Source organism: Parasteatoda tepidariorum, chromosome 10, assembly GCF_043381705.1.
Source record: "Parasteatoda tepidariorum isolate YZ-2023 chromosome 10, CAS_Ptep_4.0, whole genome shotgun sequence".
NCBI classification, from domain to species: Eukaryota; Metazoa; Arthropoda; class Arachnida; order Araneae; family Theridiidae; genus Parasteatoda; species Parasteatoda tepidariorum.
Genome location: NC_092213.1, coordinates 7196434 through 7217070, shown reverse-complemented (window position 1 = coordinate 7217070; position 20637 = coordinate 7196434). Strand labels below are relative to the sequence as shown.

Below are 20637 nucleotides of genomic sequence, written 5' to 3'. Positions count from 1 at the left end.
TGGCTAAAATACTTAAAGTTTTACGTCCAAAAAGTTTTAAGGTGTTTAAGTTTTTTATTACATGTTAAAATTTGTATTGCATTTAAAAAAATTTATTTCGATAACTTACTATTAGTTAATAATTAAAAATTTTTAAAGAAGAATTAGTCTTAAAAATTTTAATAATCATTTTAAATTCTTTAGATTTTAAGCTAGACCACATTTCAAATGGGTTCAACTTAGTGGCGAGGGGCACGAGCGTGGTTTTCAAAGCAAACCAAATAAGATATCATATGAGTGTTAGGGAACATCAGCAAGCAGGGCGTGGAAATCACTGTTAATGATGATTTTTTAATTCCTTATTAACAACCACTTCCAATCAAGGACATTTATTTTTTAAATATTGAATATTATTTTTGATCCGTGGTGGCTCAGACCGCTGGCCTTTCAATGATATTCGAATCCCAGGGATGACTGGTCAATTCGAATGCCACTCCCGGCTTGTACTGACCAGAGTACTGACATAAAATATCCTCAGTACTGATCAGAGTACTGACATAAAATATACGGATCATGGCTTAGAGTTCCCTTGCCAGGCTGACTGTGGGAGATTTTGTGATTTTCCTCTCCCCATTACGCTGGTTAGTTTCATCAAAAAGTCCTCCACGAGGGCAAATTTCACCCAATATTTGATCCAGGAGCTTCCTTGTCTTCTGGATCGGGTTCAAGATTACAAGTCCACGGAGTTGAACATTGGTAGTCGGAAACCCCGAATTGGGCGGCTGTTCTGTCACGGTTACAAAATAAAATATTGAAAGACTAATCTTATGACCTACCTTTTTATTATTATGCAGTGGCGCGTAAATATTTTTATAACATCTTTCTGTTTCTGGATGTTTGTACGTATAACTTTAAAATACATATTTTTTTTAAACGAAGTATACAAAAACTGTTCAACAATAAAAATATAATTCGGTTTTTATTGTCCTAATAAAAATTCCGTGTAATGAAATCAAAATAACAATAAACTACCTGGTTATGTATTCCTCACAGGGCAATTCTATCATTTAGGAATGCCATATTCCTTAAATCATAATTACTCTTCAAATAATAATTACACACTGGTAAAATTAGCTGTGCTTATAGATTTAATTCTGATGGTTATTACAAACATTTACATTGTTAGGATTATTCTCAAATACTTCAATTTTTATAAGTTTCATATATTGATGCATTTTTTAAGTGATTTAAAACTTTAAAATTATTTTTTAAATAAATACCTTTTTAAAAAACATGCACTTTTAAATGTTCATTTTATTATAATTTTCCGTTTAAATTATATAAAAAAGCTTTAAATTTTTTTATCAATTAATAATATTTTTAGGTTTCTGTTTATTGAAAAGAAATTTATATACAGAGAGTTTGATTTTAAGCATGACTTTAATTATTTTTATAAACTACAAAAAAAAATAAATTACTATCTTAATAATGTGTAAGAATAACTTTTTGAAATATACACTTAAAATAATATATAAGAGGGTAATTTAAAAATTGTTGAGGATCAAATTTTATAAATACATAATATTACACATTTTGGTATTTTTTTTACAGTGTTAAGTAAGTGCCCTTTCAAATTTCAAAGTGTCCTTCTCCGTGGTGAAGCACGCTTTCCTTCTTTATTCCTAGGCAAAACTCTAGAAAATGTAAAATAGAATATTAAATTTTTTTGGGGTGCTTTTTAAAAGAACAGTAGTATATTTCTAATAAAAAAAATAATAAAAATGGAAAAAACATGTGTATTGATCATTCAAAAGCCGTGCACACGAATTATCTTTAAGCTTTACCATAACTTCTTTTTTTCATAATATCACCGTTATATCCTTATACACTGTACCAATGACGTGTAATCTCTATATAAAGTTATCACTAGTTTATTCTTACTTAATAGATATTTAAACTATAGTTATTCGAACGTACGATCCATTATACGAATTTTATTTATCGGTGTGTTTCAATACCTGCATGAATCTGAATGATTCTGATGTATCTGCGTTCATCAGTACTCGTATATTTATCTGAATGGCTCAGTATCTGAATGACTCAGTATCTGCTTTTATCAGTACTTGTATATGGATTTAAAAGATTCAGTATCTGCATGAATCAATACTCGTATATTTTTATCTGAGAGATTCAGTGTCTGCATTATTGATACTTGCATACTTATCTGAATGGCTTTGTAAATCTTAAGAGATAACTTACACATATTACTCATTAAAAATTTAGTGCTTTAATTTCCAAATTCTTGATTTCATATTTTTAAATGATCGCATTTATTAATTAATTAGCTAATTAATGATTAATAAAATAATTACTTTAAGTAAAATATTTACTTAAAAATGATTTAAATGTGCAATGAATATGAACTTTTCCATGTTTCATCATGCTCTACTCAAATAATTAGTAATTTAAATTTATCAAAAAAAATTTTTCAAATTTATTTATAAATTTATAATTATTAATTTTAAATTAATAATTAATTTATTTATGATTAACATATTTATTAATGCTTTAATTAATTTATTCATATTAATATATTTATAAATTAATAATTAATTTATTTATAAAGTATTATTTTATAACATTTTTTATTTTCAAACAATAGTTAATCATTCCGGTTAAAACAGTATTTAATATGCAAAGAATTTATCCCTTTAAAAAAGTTTACTTATTTTCATTAACTGTTTGGCTGGAAGTCAAAACATTCAATGTTTTCAAGTGTGAGTTATACATACTTGGATTATAATTGCGTCTATTATTTTCAAAGAATAGATAAAATAGAGTTGTTTACAGTTCTAAATATTTAAGTTTCTAAACGGAAATATTTAATTTAAGAAATTAAGTTTTTCTTGTGACAAAAATGTTCTATCTTAATCGCAATTTTTTTGCTAATTGAGAAACTTTAATAATTTAATCGCTTTAATTAAGAAACGAAAATTAAGTGGAGATTCAGAAATATACATGTTTCTAATTCTAAAGAATGTATCATTGCAGAAATTTTAGTTTTGAATTAAGTAAAAAAATTATTTGAATGTGTTTTATATTATTGCAGATTTGAAAAATAATTTCCTAAGTTTATTTTTATCAGCAGTTCCTTTTGTTTTCCAATTAGATAAAATGTCTTCAGTTGTTGTTATCACGCACTAACTTTGTTCTAAGTAAAGTGCAAAGTTCAAAGAACAAACTAATGGGTGCCATTCTCTTGTTAGTGTTAATCAACGTAAGAAAATATAACAGCTGGAACAATAGATTTCTTTCTCGTATCTCAAACCACTGTTAAATGTTAGAATTTATAACAAACTAAAATGTAAATATTGAAAATATAATTAACAGACTGCAAATAAAGTTTTTTTTTATAAAAATATGCATGAAACATGCAGTTTTAGCTATAGTTTAAACAAAAGTAGTTTTTACAGTTATTGGAAAAGAAAATCATGTTTAAAATTATTTTTCTCCTGCGTTTGTATAAAAATATAATAATTTGAAAACACTTAAGGCTGTTGTACAGTAATATTGAAATGAGAGAACAGGTTTACATTATTTATTATTATTATTTTTATTAAAGGGCCAGTCATATGCCTTACCTTTTTGGTTTACAAGTACATAAACATGCTAAACATAATTCTGTAAATTTTCAAAATCGATAAACTCCAAAATGTTGTAGAAGGCAGCTTTATCGAATAACTTTATTGAATAGAAAGATAAGCATAAATTTAGATAAATTAGCCAATATATTTTTACTAGCGTTTGTATACATGCTTTTAGGGGAATGTGATGCTGTCAATATTTCAGATTTAGTGAGGAAATAGTTTCACAGTAATTTTAACTTAAATAAAGGAGGAAAAATAACACAACAGAAATGTGGCTTACTTAAAAAGGTTCGTATCTCCACGCATTGAACACAGCATGGAAATACTCCATGCTCCATGCATTGCATTGCATGATTCAATTTTTCACTTTATAAACAGTTTTAAAATTGAAAGGCTGTAACTTACTATGTCAACAGTTTTTCTTAAGCTTTCAACGTGTTAAAATGTTCAATAAACGTGTGTAAAAGAGTCGATATAAAATTTTGTAAGTAGCAAAATTTCCGTTGCTGTTGTTTACGTGAAAATAACATCGAAAATAATTCTTGAAAAATATCTATCATTCCACAATCTCTTTTTATAATTTTCATTTATTGATTATTTATTTGATAATTTTTTTAATAATTCGTATTCTCACGAAATTCTAAAATTTCTCACCAAAAAAATTTAAATATCATGATACTGCTTTTCACCCGAATTGTGGAAAGGCATTTCATTTAAACAGAAATTAAATCTATTGGATATTAACGCAAAAATGTACTGTGGAAATTCTCTTAGAATTGTTGCATCGAGATAAAAAAAAAAGGAAAACAATATAAAAAAATATTCCAAAAAATTATAACGACTTCATACTTAATCCCCTTCTTTTTTCAGATATTTCTCGAGTTGGCTTAAATGACGCAAGCTGTCGCCAAAAGCCACGCCAACACTAAGAGCCACAACAATACAACCATATAACAGGAGCTGCGACAAGCTGAAATAAACGAAATTCGGGGGAGGATGCCAGGGGGAAGGCAATGAGGGAGGAGATGTACGGGGGGAAAAAAAGCGGTTACGTTATCGAGGAGGGAGTATCTGAAAAGTTTTCAAAAGTTTCCCCGCAATTATTACCGTAGCCAGCTTCGTCGAGAGAAGACGTTCGATCAAGGAGCTCCGTGAATTTCTCCTAAACCTTGTACTCTTGCAGCTCTTGTTATTTTCTCCTCCGATCTTTATTCGGGGGGAAAAAAAACAGCGTTGAGGTGAAAACGCGTTTTATCGCTGCCGTGTATTATTTTTCAGCAAGGCTCTTCCACTGAATTGTTCTATTTAGCCATTTTTCTATTCGGTTTTATTTGGAAAGTCATCTATTTATTGTTGTTGGAGGTGGAGCTATGTGCACTGCGCAAGTGCTCTTACTAAATCGCGACGCGATGCGACGTAATTTTGGTAGTGATGTAAACAGACGAGTGTGTCGAAAGTTGTTTGAAACTAGCGATCCAAATCCGGTAGGTCCGGCAGTGTTCTTGAAAAAGATGCAAGAAGAAATTAGAAAAAGAGACACGGAGCGCTGGAACTTTGATTTCCTGACGGAAACACCGCTGGCAGGAAGGTATCAATGGGAACCCGTGTTTGCCAACAAATCATCCAGCAGTAAAAAGCAATCAACAGCACCGGAATCGAACCGGGAGGAAAGAGTCCAACAAGCTCCTGTGGAACCGATTGTTGAAGAGATTCATAAAGCAGGACCTACTACTCAAAAGAAGAAAAAAACTGGCGCAGGCGCCTCTTCTCAACATAAAATCACAGGTTAGCCATTTGCATTATTTAACTATTTATTTAAATGTATTATAGTTAGTTACACAAAAGTTAAGCATGATTAGCAACTATTAAAACGCATAGTTCAAAGGCTATATTTTTTAAATCTATATCGTATCGAAATATTTGATTAGTTATTGTTTACTGTGTCGAATTATTATTATTAGTTTAATATTCAGTTATGGAGCTCAGGGGATTGAGCGTTAGTCTCCCAATGAAGTGATTCAGGTTCTAATCCTTACGTTGGCTGGTTGATACGAATTTCGCTCCCGGTTCACACAGATCACAGTGCCGACGCAAAATATCCTCAGTGGTAGACGGATCACCTCTTGCCGTCAAGCTAAACGTGGGAAGTTTTCTTCCGCATGTAACGCAAATGTGGGCTAGTCCAATCATTAAGTTCTCCTCGAAAGCTAGTTTATCCCAATGCTTGATCCAGGAGTTCCCATGTCTTCTGCGTTGGGTTCAAAATCACAAGACTGCGGAGTTAATTATGGATAATCGTAAACTCAGAGTTACGTCGGCTGTTCTACGCCTGCTATAAATATAAAATAAAATATATAGTTATGAATTAAATAAATTGTTACTTAAAAGAAATCAGTAAACTTAATTTTAAGAATACGGTCACTTCCTTTTACTAAATCAAATTATAAATTTTAATAATTAGTTGCGAATTAAATATTTATCTCAAATAGTCAAGCTAATAGTAATTTTAAGGTATGCATTTTTGTTTGCTAATTCGAACTATTTAAAAATATTTTTAAGTAAATTTAAACTTTATTAACGATTCCACTATTAAAAAAGATAGTTATTGATACTGAAGCTCAATCAGAGGTAAATCATTTAATATTTACCACTTAAATATTTGTGATACATTGGACAAGTTTGAATGTACAAATTTAAAGGTACGTAATTGTAATTTTATCATTATATCATTGCTTTTAAAACCAAATGTTTAAAAATATTAATAAAAACATTTAAATACAAAAACAACAAAAAGAGTCAGTAATTACGTAGTGAAATATCACGTCCGCGATTTGGCTTGTTTTCGAGCACAAAGAATTTATTTAAGCCAAATCAATAGGGAGGAATTAAACAAAAATACTATAGATAATATCATTCATCCTTTATGTGCCATAGTTTATCATTCATCATCGCATTATAGGTTATTTTTATATTCATTTCAATGCACCAATTAAAAATTATTATGTTATGGTAAATTAAACATCACTACAATGATAATAAACTAGATAGTTAAAATAATTAATAAATAAGTTAATAAAACTCATTATTTTTCTTCGTTTTTCTCTCTTTTTCTTATCCTTTTTGTCTTTAATGCTCTATATATTTGTAGATATATGTAGTACAATAAACTAATTTAAGATTGCATACTTAAAGTAGTAGATTGATTAATGCAATCTTAAATTAATATTTATAAATCAGTCTATCTGTAAAACAATCTTTCTAATGTAAGAATTAATGTCTAATCTATGCTACGTCTTATCTTAGATTCGAAAACAAAATACGTATAGAAATATGTATCTTTTGCTTTAATTCACTTAGCAATAAAAAAAAGGCAGTGAGTGAAAAGTATTTATCTAATATTTAACGTCCGCACAAATTAAGACGAGGGAGTGCTATTCTAATTTTCCTGCATCCTATCCTTGGCGAGTAGGCAGTCTTCCGTAAAGCATAATTATCAGCGCACGTGCTTACAACTGTCACGTAACATGTTAAGTGTTGATTAATTCTATAAAAATGCAATCCTTGAACAGGGAAAAAATTGCAACGAACATTTTGGTCGAAAAAATCCTTTATTATTTAAATTTAAAAAATAGATAAAGCCTTCCAATCCTTTGCTTCATTCTTTTTATATTTTGAAAAGGTATATTTTCTGCTGGGGAATGTTTAAGTAGTCTTATAACTTAAAAATATGAACCCCATTTTATAAGTCCAGTTTAAAATCGAATGAAATTAATTTTAAGAGAATAATATATATTTTATCCAATTGTCTATGTAATTAAAAGTTTTTTTTTACTTTGATTTTGTGAGTTGTTAAAGTTTTTTACATTTGCTGTAATGTATCGAATTTAATTCAATGAAAAAGTTTCAATGACCCGCTATATGCATATGGTAGGGAGTACTTAAAAGAGAACTAATATTAATTTTTAAAGGTACGTAAAAGAATTTTAAAAATGGTAAAACTTTCTAATCGTCTACGNTTTTTTTTTTTTTTTTTTTTTTTTTTTTTTTTTTTTTTTTTTTTTTTTTTTTGAAAAATATATTAATTCTGTCTGCAGTAATGTAACAGTATTGTAATTAAAAATCTTATTAAAAAAAACTTTTTTAAGTATTCTCGGACTTAAAAAACTAAAGTATTACGACATGAAAATATTAAAGGACTGTCGGCTTTAGACACTTCATGGTATTATATTTTTCTAACTGAAAAATTTTTTTAAAGAAGAAGATGAGATGAATCTAATTTGGGACGATTAAATTTGTATCTCAAGTCTACTGTTTCCGAAAAAGAAAATAAAACGTTTCTGATTTTGCTAGATGTAAGAGAAAAGTTTACTGTTATGCTCAGTATATTTTATAAATAATTTACAAAGAGGGGAAAATGTCAACGCCACAAACCCCCAACTTTCACAGAACATGACGACGTTGATGATGATAAGAAAAACACATAACACATAAAATCAGAATATTTTACCTTTCTAAAAACAACATTAGAAAATAAATCGGAGAGTTAGAATGATGACAAAAAAAATTTTTTTTTAACATTATTGTTAACATGAAGATTTATAAATTTTACAATTAAAAATATCAAACTTAATGTACTCTTATCTTAATTAAACTCTTATCGAATTATTGTTGGTGTAAAATTACAATAAATCCGTTTTAGTTTGATTATTTATTATACGTTTATTTTTAAATACACGCAGTATCATTGAAATAATTAAATGTAAAGTGTTCAAGTTTTAAAAAAGTAGTCCTGAACATATGTTATAGATAATTATTATCGAATTCGCAAATCTTTTAAAAATTACATTCACATGACCCAAACTTACTTTTGTTTTCGAAACAGGAAAATATAAAATGATAAATAATAAAATAAAAAATAAATTATGCATGAACCATTTAAAAGAGAGCAAGTTATTTTGAATTAATTGAAAATACCATAACCGCATCGAGTAAAATATTATAGTAGCAGCATTAATTTAAAAAAAGTATTTTTTTCTTCTTGATTTCTGTATTACATGGAGAAATTTTTTTATTTCTGTAATATCTATGGATTATTATTATAATTTGTCTTTGTAATGCTCATGAAAAAAAAATTATTTTAAAAGAGATGCTAATTAAACGTGAAGCAATACGTAAAAATATTTCGATCAATCATTCAATATCTCGAAAAAATATTGAAATTTAAATAAATATTATAAACATTTAAGGACACTATTAATGTATTTTAAAGATTGAATCTCTTACGCGTAACTTTTGCTTGGCAGTAGCAAATAAATGCTTAATTAAGAGTTAATTCAACTTTTCATTTCTTTGAGATAAAACGAAATGGGGACCTTAGTGGGAGAAAATTAATATTGAAATGTTCATGTATTTTCCAGAAAACATTTTTATCTTAATAACGTTACATATTGCACGTCACATATTGATCCCATGAATCTAAAGACTGAATTTTACAGGACTTTAAAAAAAAAAAATATTTTGAAAATTGAATACAACCAAATAACTGAAATTCGTATTTTATACACTGCAATGAAAAAGCGTACACTGAATTATAATTTTTTTTAAACTCATATGAAAATAAGTTTTTTTTTTTTTTTACTGCTCTTTATTAGCTAATCCACGTAGCTATCATGCAAAAGGTCGCTAGGCACCAGCGAGATTCGAACTCGCGATCTCCTGTTTACTAGACAGGCGCTTTAACCAACTAAGCCATGGCGCCGCGTAGTATGATATGATAGTATTCGAAGCTATTTTGAATACTTGTATTAGGTAAATTAATATTGCACTTATTGTGCTTTATATAATTGAAATGTTAATACAATGTTAAGAAAAAATTCTCTTGAATAAATTTTTTTCATTTCCAAAAGTAAACGATTGTATTAGAGAAGCACTGGATTCTCTTTATCAATTTTAATATTTTGATCTATCTTTTGCATAAAAAACCACCGTTGTTGGTTTAGGTAAAAACAACCATTTCTAGGCACCAGCGAGATTCGAACTCGCGATCTCCTGTTTACTAGACAGGCGCTTTAACCAACTAAGCCATGGCGCCACATTAAAAATTATAAATATTCTCTGATTGCTTTTAATTTTGTATAATTATTTAGAATTCTTGTTATTTTAGGTACTTTATTAATTGTAATACAATTACCATATTTTATCATTTTGTAAAACGTGTTTTTAATATTTTTGCTTTGAAACTTAATAATGCAAGATAAAAAATTAAAGAAAAGGTACATTTAATATTATATTCATATAATACTTAACGTTTGTTAAAATTTATTTTGTTTCTTTCTCTTCAATTTTTTCTACATTCTTATTTAATCTTTCGTATGTTTTTTTCTTTAAAATTTTTTTATTAAAATTCGTTGTATAAACTGATAAACATCAATTTAAATTAATCATAAATCATGTATTTTAAATTTATTTTAAAAGAATTGTTTTATTGTGTTTTGCCAGTTATAGTAAAGATTTCAAGAACAATTATTGATTTACTCATTTATCATTGTTCCAAACTTTTGTTTTTACACGGCTGCAGTTGGAAGCGATGCCTTCTTCTAACCAAAACCATTAATAGAATATTTTTTCTTCTCATTTCTGTCCCTAATATTATCTCTTTTGCAAATATCATCTTGAAATCTGGTGTTTTGTAACAGTGGTAGCAGTTTTTTTGCTTTATTCTTTATTGGCTCAGGCGCTACTTATGCAAGGATATAGTTTCCCGCCAAAAACTTTACGCTTGACGTCATGCACGTGCGACTGGGTATTGACAAATAATTCGAATTCCTTGTCCCTTTTTTTATTTACTTTAATGACGTTTCTTTTGGGATTGCGTATGTTTAACCATCATGAAAACGGATTGTTTCATAAAATTTTTTTACTGAATTCATACGTAGTTTTGCTTTTTTTCCCTCTTCTTCCAATAAATATTTACGAGTTATGAATAAAATTCCTGTTTGTTGTCTATATTGTTGTGTTTAATTATTTTAGCAATCTTAAAATTTCCTACTATTTTTTTAAAAATTTGATTTTATTCGATTTGGGAATCGAAATTAATCTAATTACTACTATGCATGAACATTGTGCGACCAAACACATTTTCCTATGCATGCATTCAGAAGCTTTTCTGCTTTATCATTTATTATTTTTGAGAAGATACAAAGTATCAAAGGTACAGAGTATGTTAAAATATAGAGTTTTTTTCTTCTAAATCTTTACTTCCATTATCATAAAACAGTAAATAGTTCATAGAGTGAAAATTTCTAATATTGGATTATAGCATGATTATACTACAGTAACACTATGTACTAGTTATTGTACGTTAATACTGAATTAAAAAATACATATGATAGTTATTTTGTGTAATATCCCATAAATTTATTAAAATTACATATTCTAAATCATTCGGTTTTTAAATTATGACGACGATAAAATCTTGACCGAGATACAGGCCTAAGAAAGCGAATATTTAACAAGCATATTAGGTTTGTAATTTTCCTAGTTGGCTTTAACGCACACCCGTGATACTATGGCCAACACAACTTAAGTTGCAATAAATTTTCAAGCCTATTATTTAGAATAGCAACAAATCAACGCCACAATTTGAATAGAGGCGAGGATATTCTTGTGCAATGTTAACTCATGCTTGAAGGCATTTTCTTTATGCTGAGTCATTTTTGCGAAACATTCCTTCTAATTATTCCAATGAATTCAACATATGCGTACATAGAGCTAATGTTGTGTTGCAATCACTGTCACGAACTTTTTTTCGAATATTTTAATCATTTACGAAAGAAATGAATTTTCGTAAATCGGATATAGCTGATATAGCGAATTTTGCTTGCAATACATAGATAATAAAATATATATATATATCCCTTTTTTTTCTTGTTCTGCAAAACACCCCGAATCTGGGGGTATGCTTATCTATCTATAGTTCCCCCTTACATAGTTTTTCGACCCCTTACCAGAGGCGCTTCATTCGTCTTCGACTCTAGAGCATCACTGATTTTTTATTTATTTATTTTTCTTTTCGGAAATGAACTAGCTATTATGTCTCCAATAATTGCTTTTATACCTGATTTATTTTATTTTCATTTTTTTTATTGCTGCAGTTTTTTTTTTTGTTGGTCTTTCTTACAACAAGAAAGTGAGCTAAATATTAAACATGATTTGCTCAAGCATCTGTTGGTGTTGAATTTTTCCGGATTTCAAATTTCGCCTGTTAGTGCGATATTTTTTTTTCTTCCTTTTTAACATATATATTTTAAACAAAAATATTATATATATGTAAAATAATGCACTGATTGGTAGAAAGGAAGTTCAGGAGACATTTTCCAAAATAATTAGCTCTGGACAGTGTCGCAACGATATGAAACTCTCTGCCACACGCGTTTTCTAATTAAAAGCCGCCTAAATTATATAAAAAATAAATTTGATTCATAACACTTAACACAACATATTTTAAAACTAAAAATAAAGCACAATTTTGGAATGGTACCTTCTGTTCATTATAATAATAAAGTTGATAGTAAGATTTTCTTATACTTTTTCATTAGATATATCTTTTGCACTTAAGGTGTTTTTTTTTTTTAAATAAATAAAAAAAAAACTAAGCCAACAAAAATCTCCTAATTTTAAATAATAGAAATTTTTATTAATCCTCGTCATTATACAATCCAAAGGTATCTAATATTTGCTTAGTCGTAGCAAAGGTTGTTGTTAGAGCGAACATGATGCCAATTTTATATGAATCGACATACGATCTTTTGACATCCTAGATGTGACAACTTCAATCAAGAATAATGGCTCGAATTTTCTATACATAAATCTTTTTGTTGCTATTGTGACCGAATATTCTTATCATTTGAATGTGAGTCATTTTATTTGCTAATAAACCTCCACAAAAAAGAAGGACTGATAATAAACCTAGCTTGTTTCAACTTGCTCTTATAACGTTGTTTGCTCTCCTTTCACGTAATTTTTTTTTCTTTCTTTCCCCTTCATCTTCTACATATGATCTAATCTAGTCGAATTACACCCGGTATATTTTGGCGGTCTCAGTTAGTATGGCATATTAATTTTCAAGGTGAATCATGAATACCTAATTACTTCCTTTGCGACTACGATTTCAATTTCTCTTAAAAAGGAAATTCTGTTCTAATTTACAATATAAGCTTGTAAAAAAAATAGGAGTGTTGAAATTTTTTATCTAGGGCTTAATACTAAAAATGGCGCTAGTTTTGTATCTTGATTTAGTTGTTTACTCAAGGTTTTTAATGTTTCGATTAATGTATTAACTTGAAAGTTACATGCAATATTTATGCATCGATTTCTATTTAATGCTTAACTTAAGATTGATAAGTGTAGTTTAGTTATTGTGCATAAGTTTTAATTTTTTCCTCTGCATTGGCATTCATTCCTTAATTTGTTTAAGAAATGTCCTTTATCCTGCATTACATTTAAAAATTTTGAGTGCATTGTATTACACAACTGTTATACACATTCCCTAGAAAAAAAAGGAAGAAAAAAAAACTGAATTTTTTTCCTTTAAAATTTATATTATTGTTATTTTCGCACACTAAAAATGAGTTATTTATGTATAGAATGCTGTATTGTAATGGTTATGTTTTTCTTTTCATTTGATAACATAGCATACTATTTCTAAACTCATATTTCATGTAGCAGTACAAAGAGTATTCCTTATGGATTTACCACAGAAAGCCCTTGATTTATCCATAAAAAATCGTTTTATTGCTCCTTGCGCCGAGGAAGACCCGCTATTTAACTTTTCTGGAACTTCGATACCCTTAACTTGGGCCTCTTGCTTAGCAGTATATATTAGCGTCTTTTTCATCCATCCAGGGGACGTTGTTAAAGAAATAATAATAATAAAATAAATAAAAAAAGCTCCATCGACCCTCCGTTCGCGTGGACACGTGGTCCTATGACGTCAATGTTAGTGAAAATATTTGTTTTGCTCTTTTTTTATTCGCTATGATTTCTAGTTATCGGTGTTAATTTTTTCCCTTCCAATTTAAATGAGAGAAAAGAAAAACTTGGTCTTCAATTCCAAGTGTTTTTACGAGTTAAATGATAGGCGTTGTAAATTATTTAGATTAAAGCAAGGAAGATATTTCAGTCACGCTTTGACAGATTGCTATTGCGTTACTAACAGTTTATCTAGCTTTCAATAAGCATCTCTATCAGGGGCCTTATGGGTGATTTTGACGAAAGAAATTTCTCATTTCTCTAGCTACTGTGTACAAGTCCTACTTTCAAAACGTTAAATACATTTCTGAATCTTTTAACTCATATTCAATAATACATTATACGCATTTTAAAAAAAAGTGACGGGCTGATTTGCGCGAGGGCAATGCAGGCGTCTTATCGTAAATTAAAATTTGAGCAATAGTTTATTAGAAACTTAGGCATTTGCTATTACATATATGTCTAAATTTAACTAGAGTAGCTATTCCAATAGTTTTTTTTCTTCTTTCTTCTTTTAAATATGAATATTATTTACGGTGACATAAAGATATGGAGTCTGAAGTTAGGTCAAATTTCTAAAAGTCTAAAGTAGCTTTCTAACAAGCTTATTAAAAAAAAATGTATGCTTAGACAGAGCTTGCGTTAAGGATTCCAAATTATTAACTAGTAAATTAGCCAAATATGAAAAGTATTCGCCAATTTTCGAAAATGCAAATCTTAACAATTTTTTATGATTAATTTTTTTCTCATAGAAAACTATTTCACAGTAGTTTGTCTCAGGCTTACATAATTTGGACCCAATTCTCATTGGTTATGCGGCGCACTGAAAATTACTGTAATCGAATAAAAAATACTGTTTGATTAAAAAAATTAATTTTGTCGTAATTTTGAGGATCTAGTTAAATATATATTTTTCTTTCTCGTGGAAAAAAATCACCCTCTAATACTTTCGCCAAAACACAATTTTATTCGCCAAATTTACGATTTTATCGCATTTGGCGAGGTGGTGAATGCTTAGCACAAGGCCTGCATAGTGCAGTTTATTTGTAATTGTTATTCATACATTTAACATAGAAAGCATGCATATTTGTATTTAATTTAAAAAGCGAATTAGGTGATCTAGTTTCAGTTGCTTGCCAGGGATTTAATTAAAACTTTTAATATTCAGTAATAACAAAGTACGGTTTATTATACCGCGATTGTTTCCGAAAGAAATTTTGTACTTAACCCTAAAAGATTTGCAATGCATTTTTTTTTTAAGATGACGCATTTATATTGTATTGAATAATCCCGATCTGGTAAAGGTTTATTGCTTGAAAAAAAGAGTTCAAATGCTCTTGCAATTCATTCCTTTCTATTACGTATAAGTTTTAAATAAAATAGATATTATTTACTTTTTTCTTTCATCGCCCTGAGCATTCATATAATCATCAATCTATTCCCATTTCACGTTCGCCATCCCCTCACAAGGGGTGCTCCAGGGATGATGCAGAGCGGAACGACCCTCTGACCCTGAATTAAGCTGAGGAAACTTGTCCACCATTTATTGTTTGGCATCTTTTGTTTAATTTTTTTTCCCTGCCTAGCAAATGATCATCTTCGCTAGGTGACACTGCTTTTGCATTCGCGAACAACAGGTGATCGCTGGATCGAACTGTGGCTGCGGAACTCGAAACGACGGGAGATTCCACTTAAAAGAGCGAACCCAGTCATCAGTTTTTTTCTTTTTCTTTAACAGGTTGATCGTCGTTTAAAAAGGGTTGAAATATCAATAATTTTTATTCGTTTTACTTATTGCTTTAGAACTACTATTAAAATTTTTATCTACTTATTTCTGATTGGATTATTTTCTTCATTTGGCAAGTGTGGAATATTTTTAGTTGTAGTGAGATGAATTTAAAAGATTGCAAGCTGCATTTAAAATATCTCTTTTTAATTTTATTTTAATAAAAGTGTAATTTAAATGTTATTTTAATAAAAGTATAATTTTAAAGGGAGATAATTTTGAGATAAAAATTTCCTTTTAAAGCAGCATTTGTTATTGCCTGTTACATTAATTCTTAATCGAATTAAGGTGATATTAGTTATTTTGTTACAAAGGAAATATTTGAACAGTAACTTTGATTTTGATATCGTAGGATATAAGGGATTTATAAACTTGAAACTGTAATCAAAAGTTCTATGTTTATTTAAACAGTTTTGAAAACTTGTTATTTTTTTTATATTAGCTTACTTCTTGATATTATGTATGCAAAAAACGGAGAAGTTGCACATTTCTCTACAATGTACTTCTCTAATAAGTTTTCTTTAAAAATGGCTATAACTCCTAAAACTAGAAAGAAGGGAAAAAATCTATCGAATGACCTTTTACTTCATTTAAAGTTTCTAGTTTATATTCTTGTACTTTATAATTTTTCTTCAATTCATTCTGCCATAATCTTTTTCACCTTGCTTTAACTAAATATTGTTCGACGTTTTATTTTTTAATTAACATGACTATTTAGTCTAGCGTGTTAATTCTGGGTCTTTGTACAATAGTACTACAGGGCGTTGCCTCTAACCTTGGCAAAAAATTTTCTTCACGCTTTTTTCTGAATGACACAGACGAACAACCATGCTTTGTTCCCCACCCACTTCTATGCAATATCAAAACCAGAACATTATTGTTGAATAAGAAGATTTTTGTATGGACGGAAACTGATGGACTCCACCCATACTAGATAATACACGGACAAACGGTCAGTTATCACGTCAAGGTTTCAAAAGAAAATATATTCTTTTTTTAAATAATATGGAAAATAAAAATTTAACCCTCATTAGTTCTGTACCAATCTAATTCAAACATAATAATACTTTGTTTAACAGGTGAGGAATCAAATTCATAGGTAATTCATCATATATTCCGTTTTATATTATATAAGGTAAACAATTAATTGTTAAAACTAATTTAATAGATTTCTGAATTGCCAAAAATAGTACTATGATTTTATTTATAAATAAAATTAGCTGTTGCATATTTGAGTTGCTGAAAAACCGACTAACTCAATTAAAAAAGCATTCATTATATCAGATTTTTGATAATATGACCCTATTTTTTTCTTTTTTTAATTTTCAGTAGATTATTTATTTCGATTTAAAAATTAATTAATCCAAATTGTCAATTATAAAATATCATGTTTTATTATAAAATTTTCTTCATTTATCACGTCGAGCTAGGAAGCAGTTGGCAAGTTTTTATTTATTAATTTTTTTCTTATTAAAAATTGAAATCGGGCTTTTTATTTATAAAAATTGAAAATTGTTGTTACGAAAGTAGAAATCACGTAGTGTAGATAAGTCAAAAATTTATAAACTTTCAAATATCTACAGCACAATAGGGAACAATACTTTTAGACATATTGACAAAAATAGATTATATTCAACTACAGTTATTAAGAAAAGTAATTGAAGTAAAAATAGTGACATTTCGTTGATTTTTTTCAAGGTTTTTTATTGTTTTCTCCAAAATGTAAAGGTCGCAATGAGGTCTTCTAATTCCATCTTTCGTGTTCTTTCAACCCTTTTATCCAATCTTTCTCAATCGTCGAGACCCATGCCTTCGAGATTGTAATCGGGGAATGAGAATAGGTTAATAATCTCCAAACAGCCTATGCTCATGACATCGAAAGGGAAATTTTCCGTCATTTAAATCCAAACAATGCTAGAGTAATTTCACAACATTGAAGGATGACTCTTAGTACAGAATACCTAATGAAAGCTATTGTGCTTGCATAATGGCTCACTCCACCCCTCTCCTGATTGGTAGGCCACCCTTTTTTTCTTTCTAACCTTAAGCACGCAATATTTTGGAGGTCACTTTGGGGATGGACAATATCAACAATGACATAAAGTACACCCAAAAATGACATAAAGTACATTATTTTTTTGCAATGCACTTTTAAAAATTTACTAAGGCCCACTAACATTAGTACGTCGAGAATAAAGCTATACTTATATTTATAATTCATTCTATAATAAGATTATCAAATTCTCAATGAAGAAAAATCGAACTTATTTATGAATTATCTGATAAAATTATCTACACAAATCTTAAATGTTAATTAGATTTCTCAAGTATACAAACCAACTGTGATTTATAATGTTAAGTTTTCTGCCAGTTAATGCATGACAGGTGATATTTTATTACTTGATTTTATACTCTATTTTGAAGCTATTGTATGATTGGTATTTTTCTAAGATTTTTTTTATTTTTAAATTTACTTTTAAAAATTCCTCACAAACCAATAGCTATATTCATAATTCATTTTAAAACGCTTATATCCCTCAAAAATGCTAGAGGTTTTGCTTGAATAATCTTATTCTCTGGGGGGAAAATGAAGGCATCTAATTGGTTTAAGAATTATCGGATTAAATCATCTGTACACTATCCAGGAGTGTGATTACTTAAAACGTTTGTTAGATAATTGTAATTTATCAAGTTTAATTTTGACCCAATTAAGGCATGAAAAATATTGCATTGCACAAGTATCTAATCTATTTTGAGGTCTACACGGTTGCTTTGTCTTTAAAAGAAAAAAAAAAAAAATTATAAAAGTCAGAATTAGTAATTTGTTCCATTTTATACTATATCTCTGCTTAAATATCGTTTACAAAAATTGTAAGCATACTATAAATAGTTTAAGAGTAGTAGTAATCAATAAAGAAGTTTGAATTGCTTTTTCTCCCGCCAATGATATTACCGTTGTCGAGGTTGTTTTGTTCTATAAAATAAAAATTTGCACCGATTTCTTATAAAATTTTATAACTTGCAAAATAATAAATAAATAAAAATTGGATCGTTTTGTACGCAACAAATTTCTTATCTTTTCAATTCTTTTCATAGTTTTAACCTATTTACCACAGTCTACAATGAAACAATAGAAGTGTACTTAATAAAGCTAAAAATTTGTGAAGAGTATTTTCCAATTGCCCAATTTTTCCAGAAGAAATTTGTTATTGTTAAGAGCGTCCGGTTACCCAATCAAGAGCACTTGATGATATTTTTAAACACTCAAAAGCATTGATATTTTTTTATTTTTTCCATTCAGCACTAAACATTGCAACTGATAACAGTCAGGATAGACAATGGTATCATTGTCAGTCAGAAGTACCACCTGTATGATATGTCAGTGCTTTTTATCTTTTGAACAGATTAAACACTGTTGATGAGCACAGAAGCACACTCATAGCATTTTACTGATTATGAACGAAATATCATGATTATTAATTGTTAAGAGCACTCTAGAATAAAGAAATCAATATCTCATTATTTGTTTTTCTTCTTAATTTACAAAAAAATTTTAATCCTGATGTTCTTACGAGTTAAATTATGAATTTCTTTACTATTATTTTTAATGTAAAGTTTAATTTAGTGCTTTTATTATTGATATTTTTTATCAGTATTATATTTAATAAACTTAGTTCATTATGATGTACGCATTAATTGAATTATGCATATTTTATCTCAGTTTGACATATGTTTCATTTGTTTGAATTAAGTTCCTATTTTTGTGAAAGCTTTGTTTGGATACGTTTAAATAATCATCATCTTTTCCCCTTCGTAAATAATAATAGTAATCCCTAAATAGGGAGGATCTGGTTAATTAAATGTTTGATGGTTTTTAATATTTATTTCTAGTTTTATATCTTGTACTTACCATAGTAAGTTATTTATTTTAAGTAATACAATTCAATTGAATAAACGCCTTACTTGTTCAAATAAATGGAGACAAGTCGATGAGGCATTAAAAAAAAAATCGTTCTTCATTCTAAGAACATCTTCATTAGCAAATATTGCCTTTTTCTTATTTTTTATTTAAAAAAATCCCCTAACCCATTTTTTCTTCTTCTTTTTTCTTTCTTCTTTCCTTTAGATCTGCCTTAGCTTTTACTTCTAAGCAACTATATAAGTTTTATAGTATCAGATTTGTGACAAAATAATTGCCAACATTTTAGTTGTATACTTAATTGTAATTTTGTGATCAGCTATCTATAATTTTGCTTTGAACTGGAATTGTTAAAGAGCGAATTGTATTATTTGTCAGTCAGTAGCTATCTATAGAATCAGCTATTCTCAGTCCAATTACCATTATTATTACTTCTAGTTTCGAAATAAAAATAAGCTCTGCAATATTCCCCTCTTCTTTTTTTTTTGTCAGTATTACCATTGTGAATTTTCATAATGTTATCGGCACAATTATTCTATATTTTTCCAGCCTTGTGATTGATAACGTCTTGAAGAAAATGAAGTTGAAACAATCCACCTTATCAGCTGATAATGGTGTGATTGTTTCAACTTCTTGGTAACTAAATAATGAACGGTGAAAATCCGGTTTCTTTTTTGAAAGAGATTTAAGAATATATATTTTCTCTTCCATTGAAAGATATAGATAATTTTCATTGGCGTATGTATTTAAAGATATAAGGTAATAGTATTTGTGGTTTGGTAAAAACAAAGTTCTGCTTTCTTTTCTAAAATAATTAATTGACTCTCTAGAACTTTGAAAACCGGTTCTCTATTTTTTTTAGTTTATTTATGTTCCAAAATAATAAAGTATTAATTTAGGTAATAGAGCTGAATAATATAGTTTAGGATTCATTTTTTTAAAAATTAAGATTTATAATTAATGCAAAGAAAATTGTTTTATTGAATAAAAATGTTACATGAATTCACATCGCAACACTTTGCTTTTTATTACTTACAGTAAAGATTCAGAGTCATACAATGCCAAAAATAATAATAATAATAATAATAAATAAATAAATATTGAGAACTTGAGTAGAATGTATATAATAACTATAATAACTCATAATCATAGTCAGCTAAGTGATCATATAAATAGAGATAGATAAGATATAGATAAGATATAGTGAGTCANTTATCAAAAAACATTTAATAATCCAATGTAATTCTGATATTTAGTAATATTATGAGATGGAAGTT

At 28.3% G+C, this 20637-nt stretch overlaps 1 protein-coding gene and 2 non-coding genes across 3 annotated transcripts in view; 1 reads left to right on the top strand and 2 right to left on the bottom strand.

Annotated features, from left to right (window-relative positions):
* Positions 1–4558: 4558 nt before the first annotated feature.
* LOC107443706 (cyclin-dependent kinase inhibitor 1) overlaps positions 4559–20637 on the top strand; it is a 36861-nt gene continuing 20782 nt past the window's right edge. The window contains exon 1 of the mRNA XM_021145754.3: positions 4559–5411. Within this exon, the coding sequence (XP_021001413.1) occupies positions 4997–5411 (415 nt within the window). The 5' untranslated portion in view covers positions 4559–4996. The remainder of the gene's footprint in view (positions 5412–20637) is intronic.
* TRNAT-AGU (transfer RNA threonine (anticodon AGU)) lies at positions 9311–9384 on the bottom strand. Its single transcript has one exon. It is a non-coding gene; the product is annotated as a tRNA-Thr (tRNA).
* Positions 9644–9717, bottom strand: TRNAT-AGU (transfer RNA threonine (anticodon AGU)). The gene has a single exon. It is a non-coding gene; the product is annotated as a tRNA-Thr (tRNA).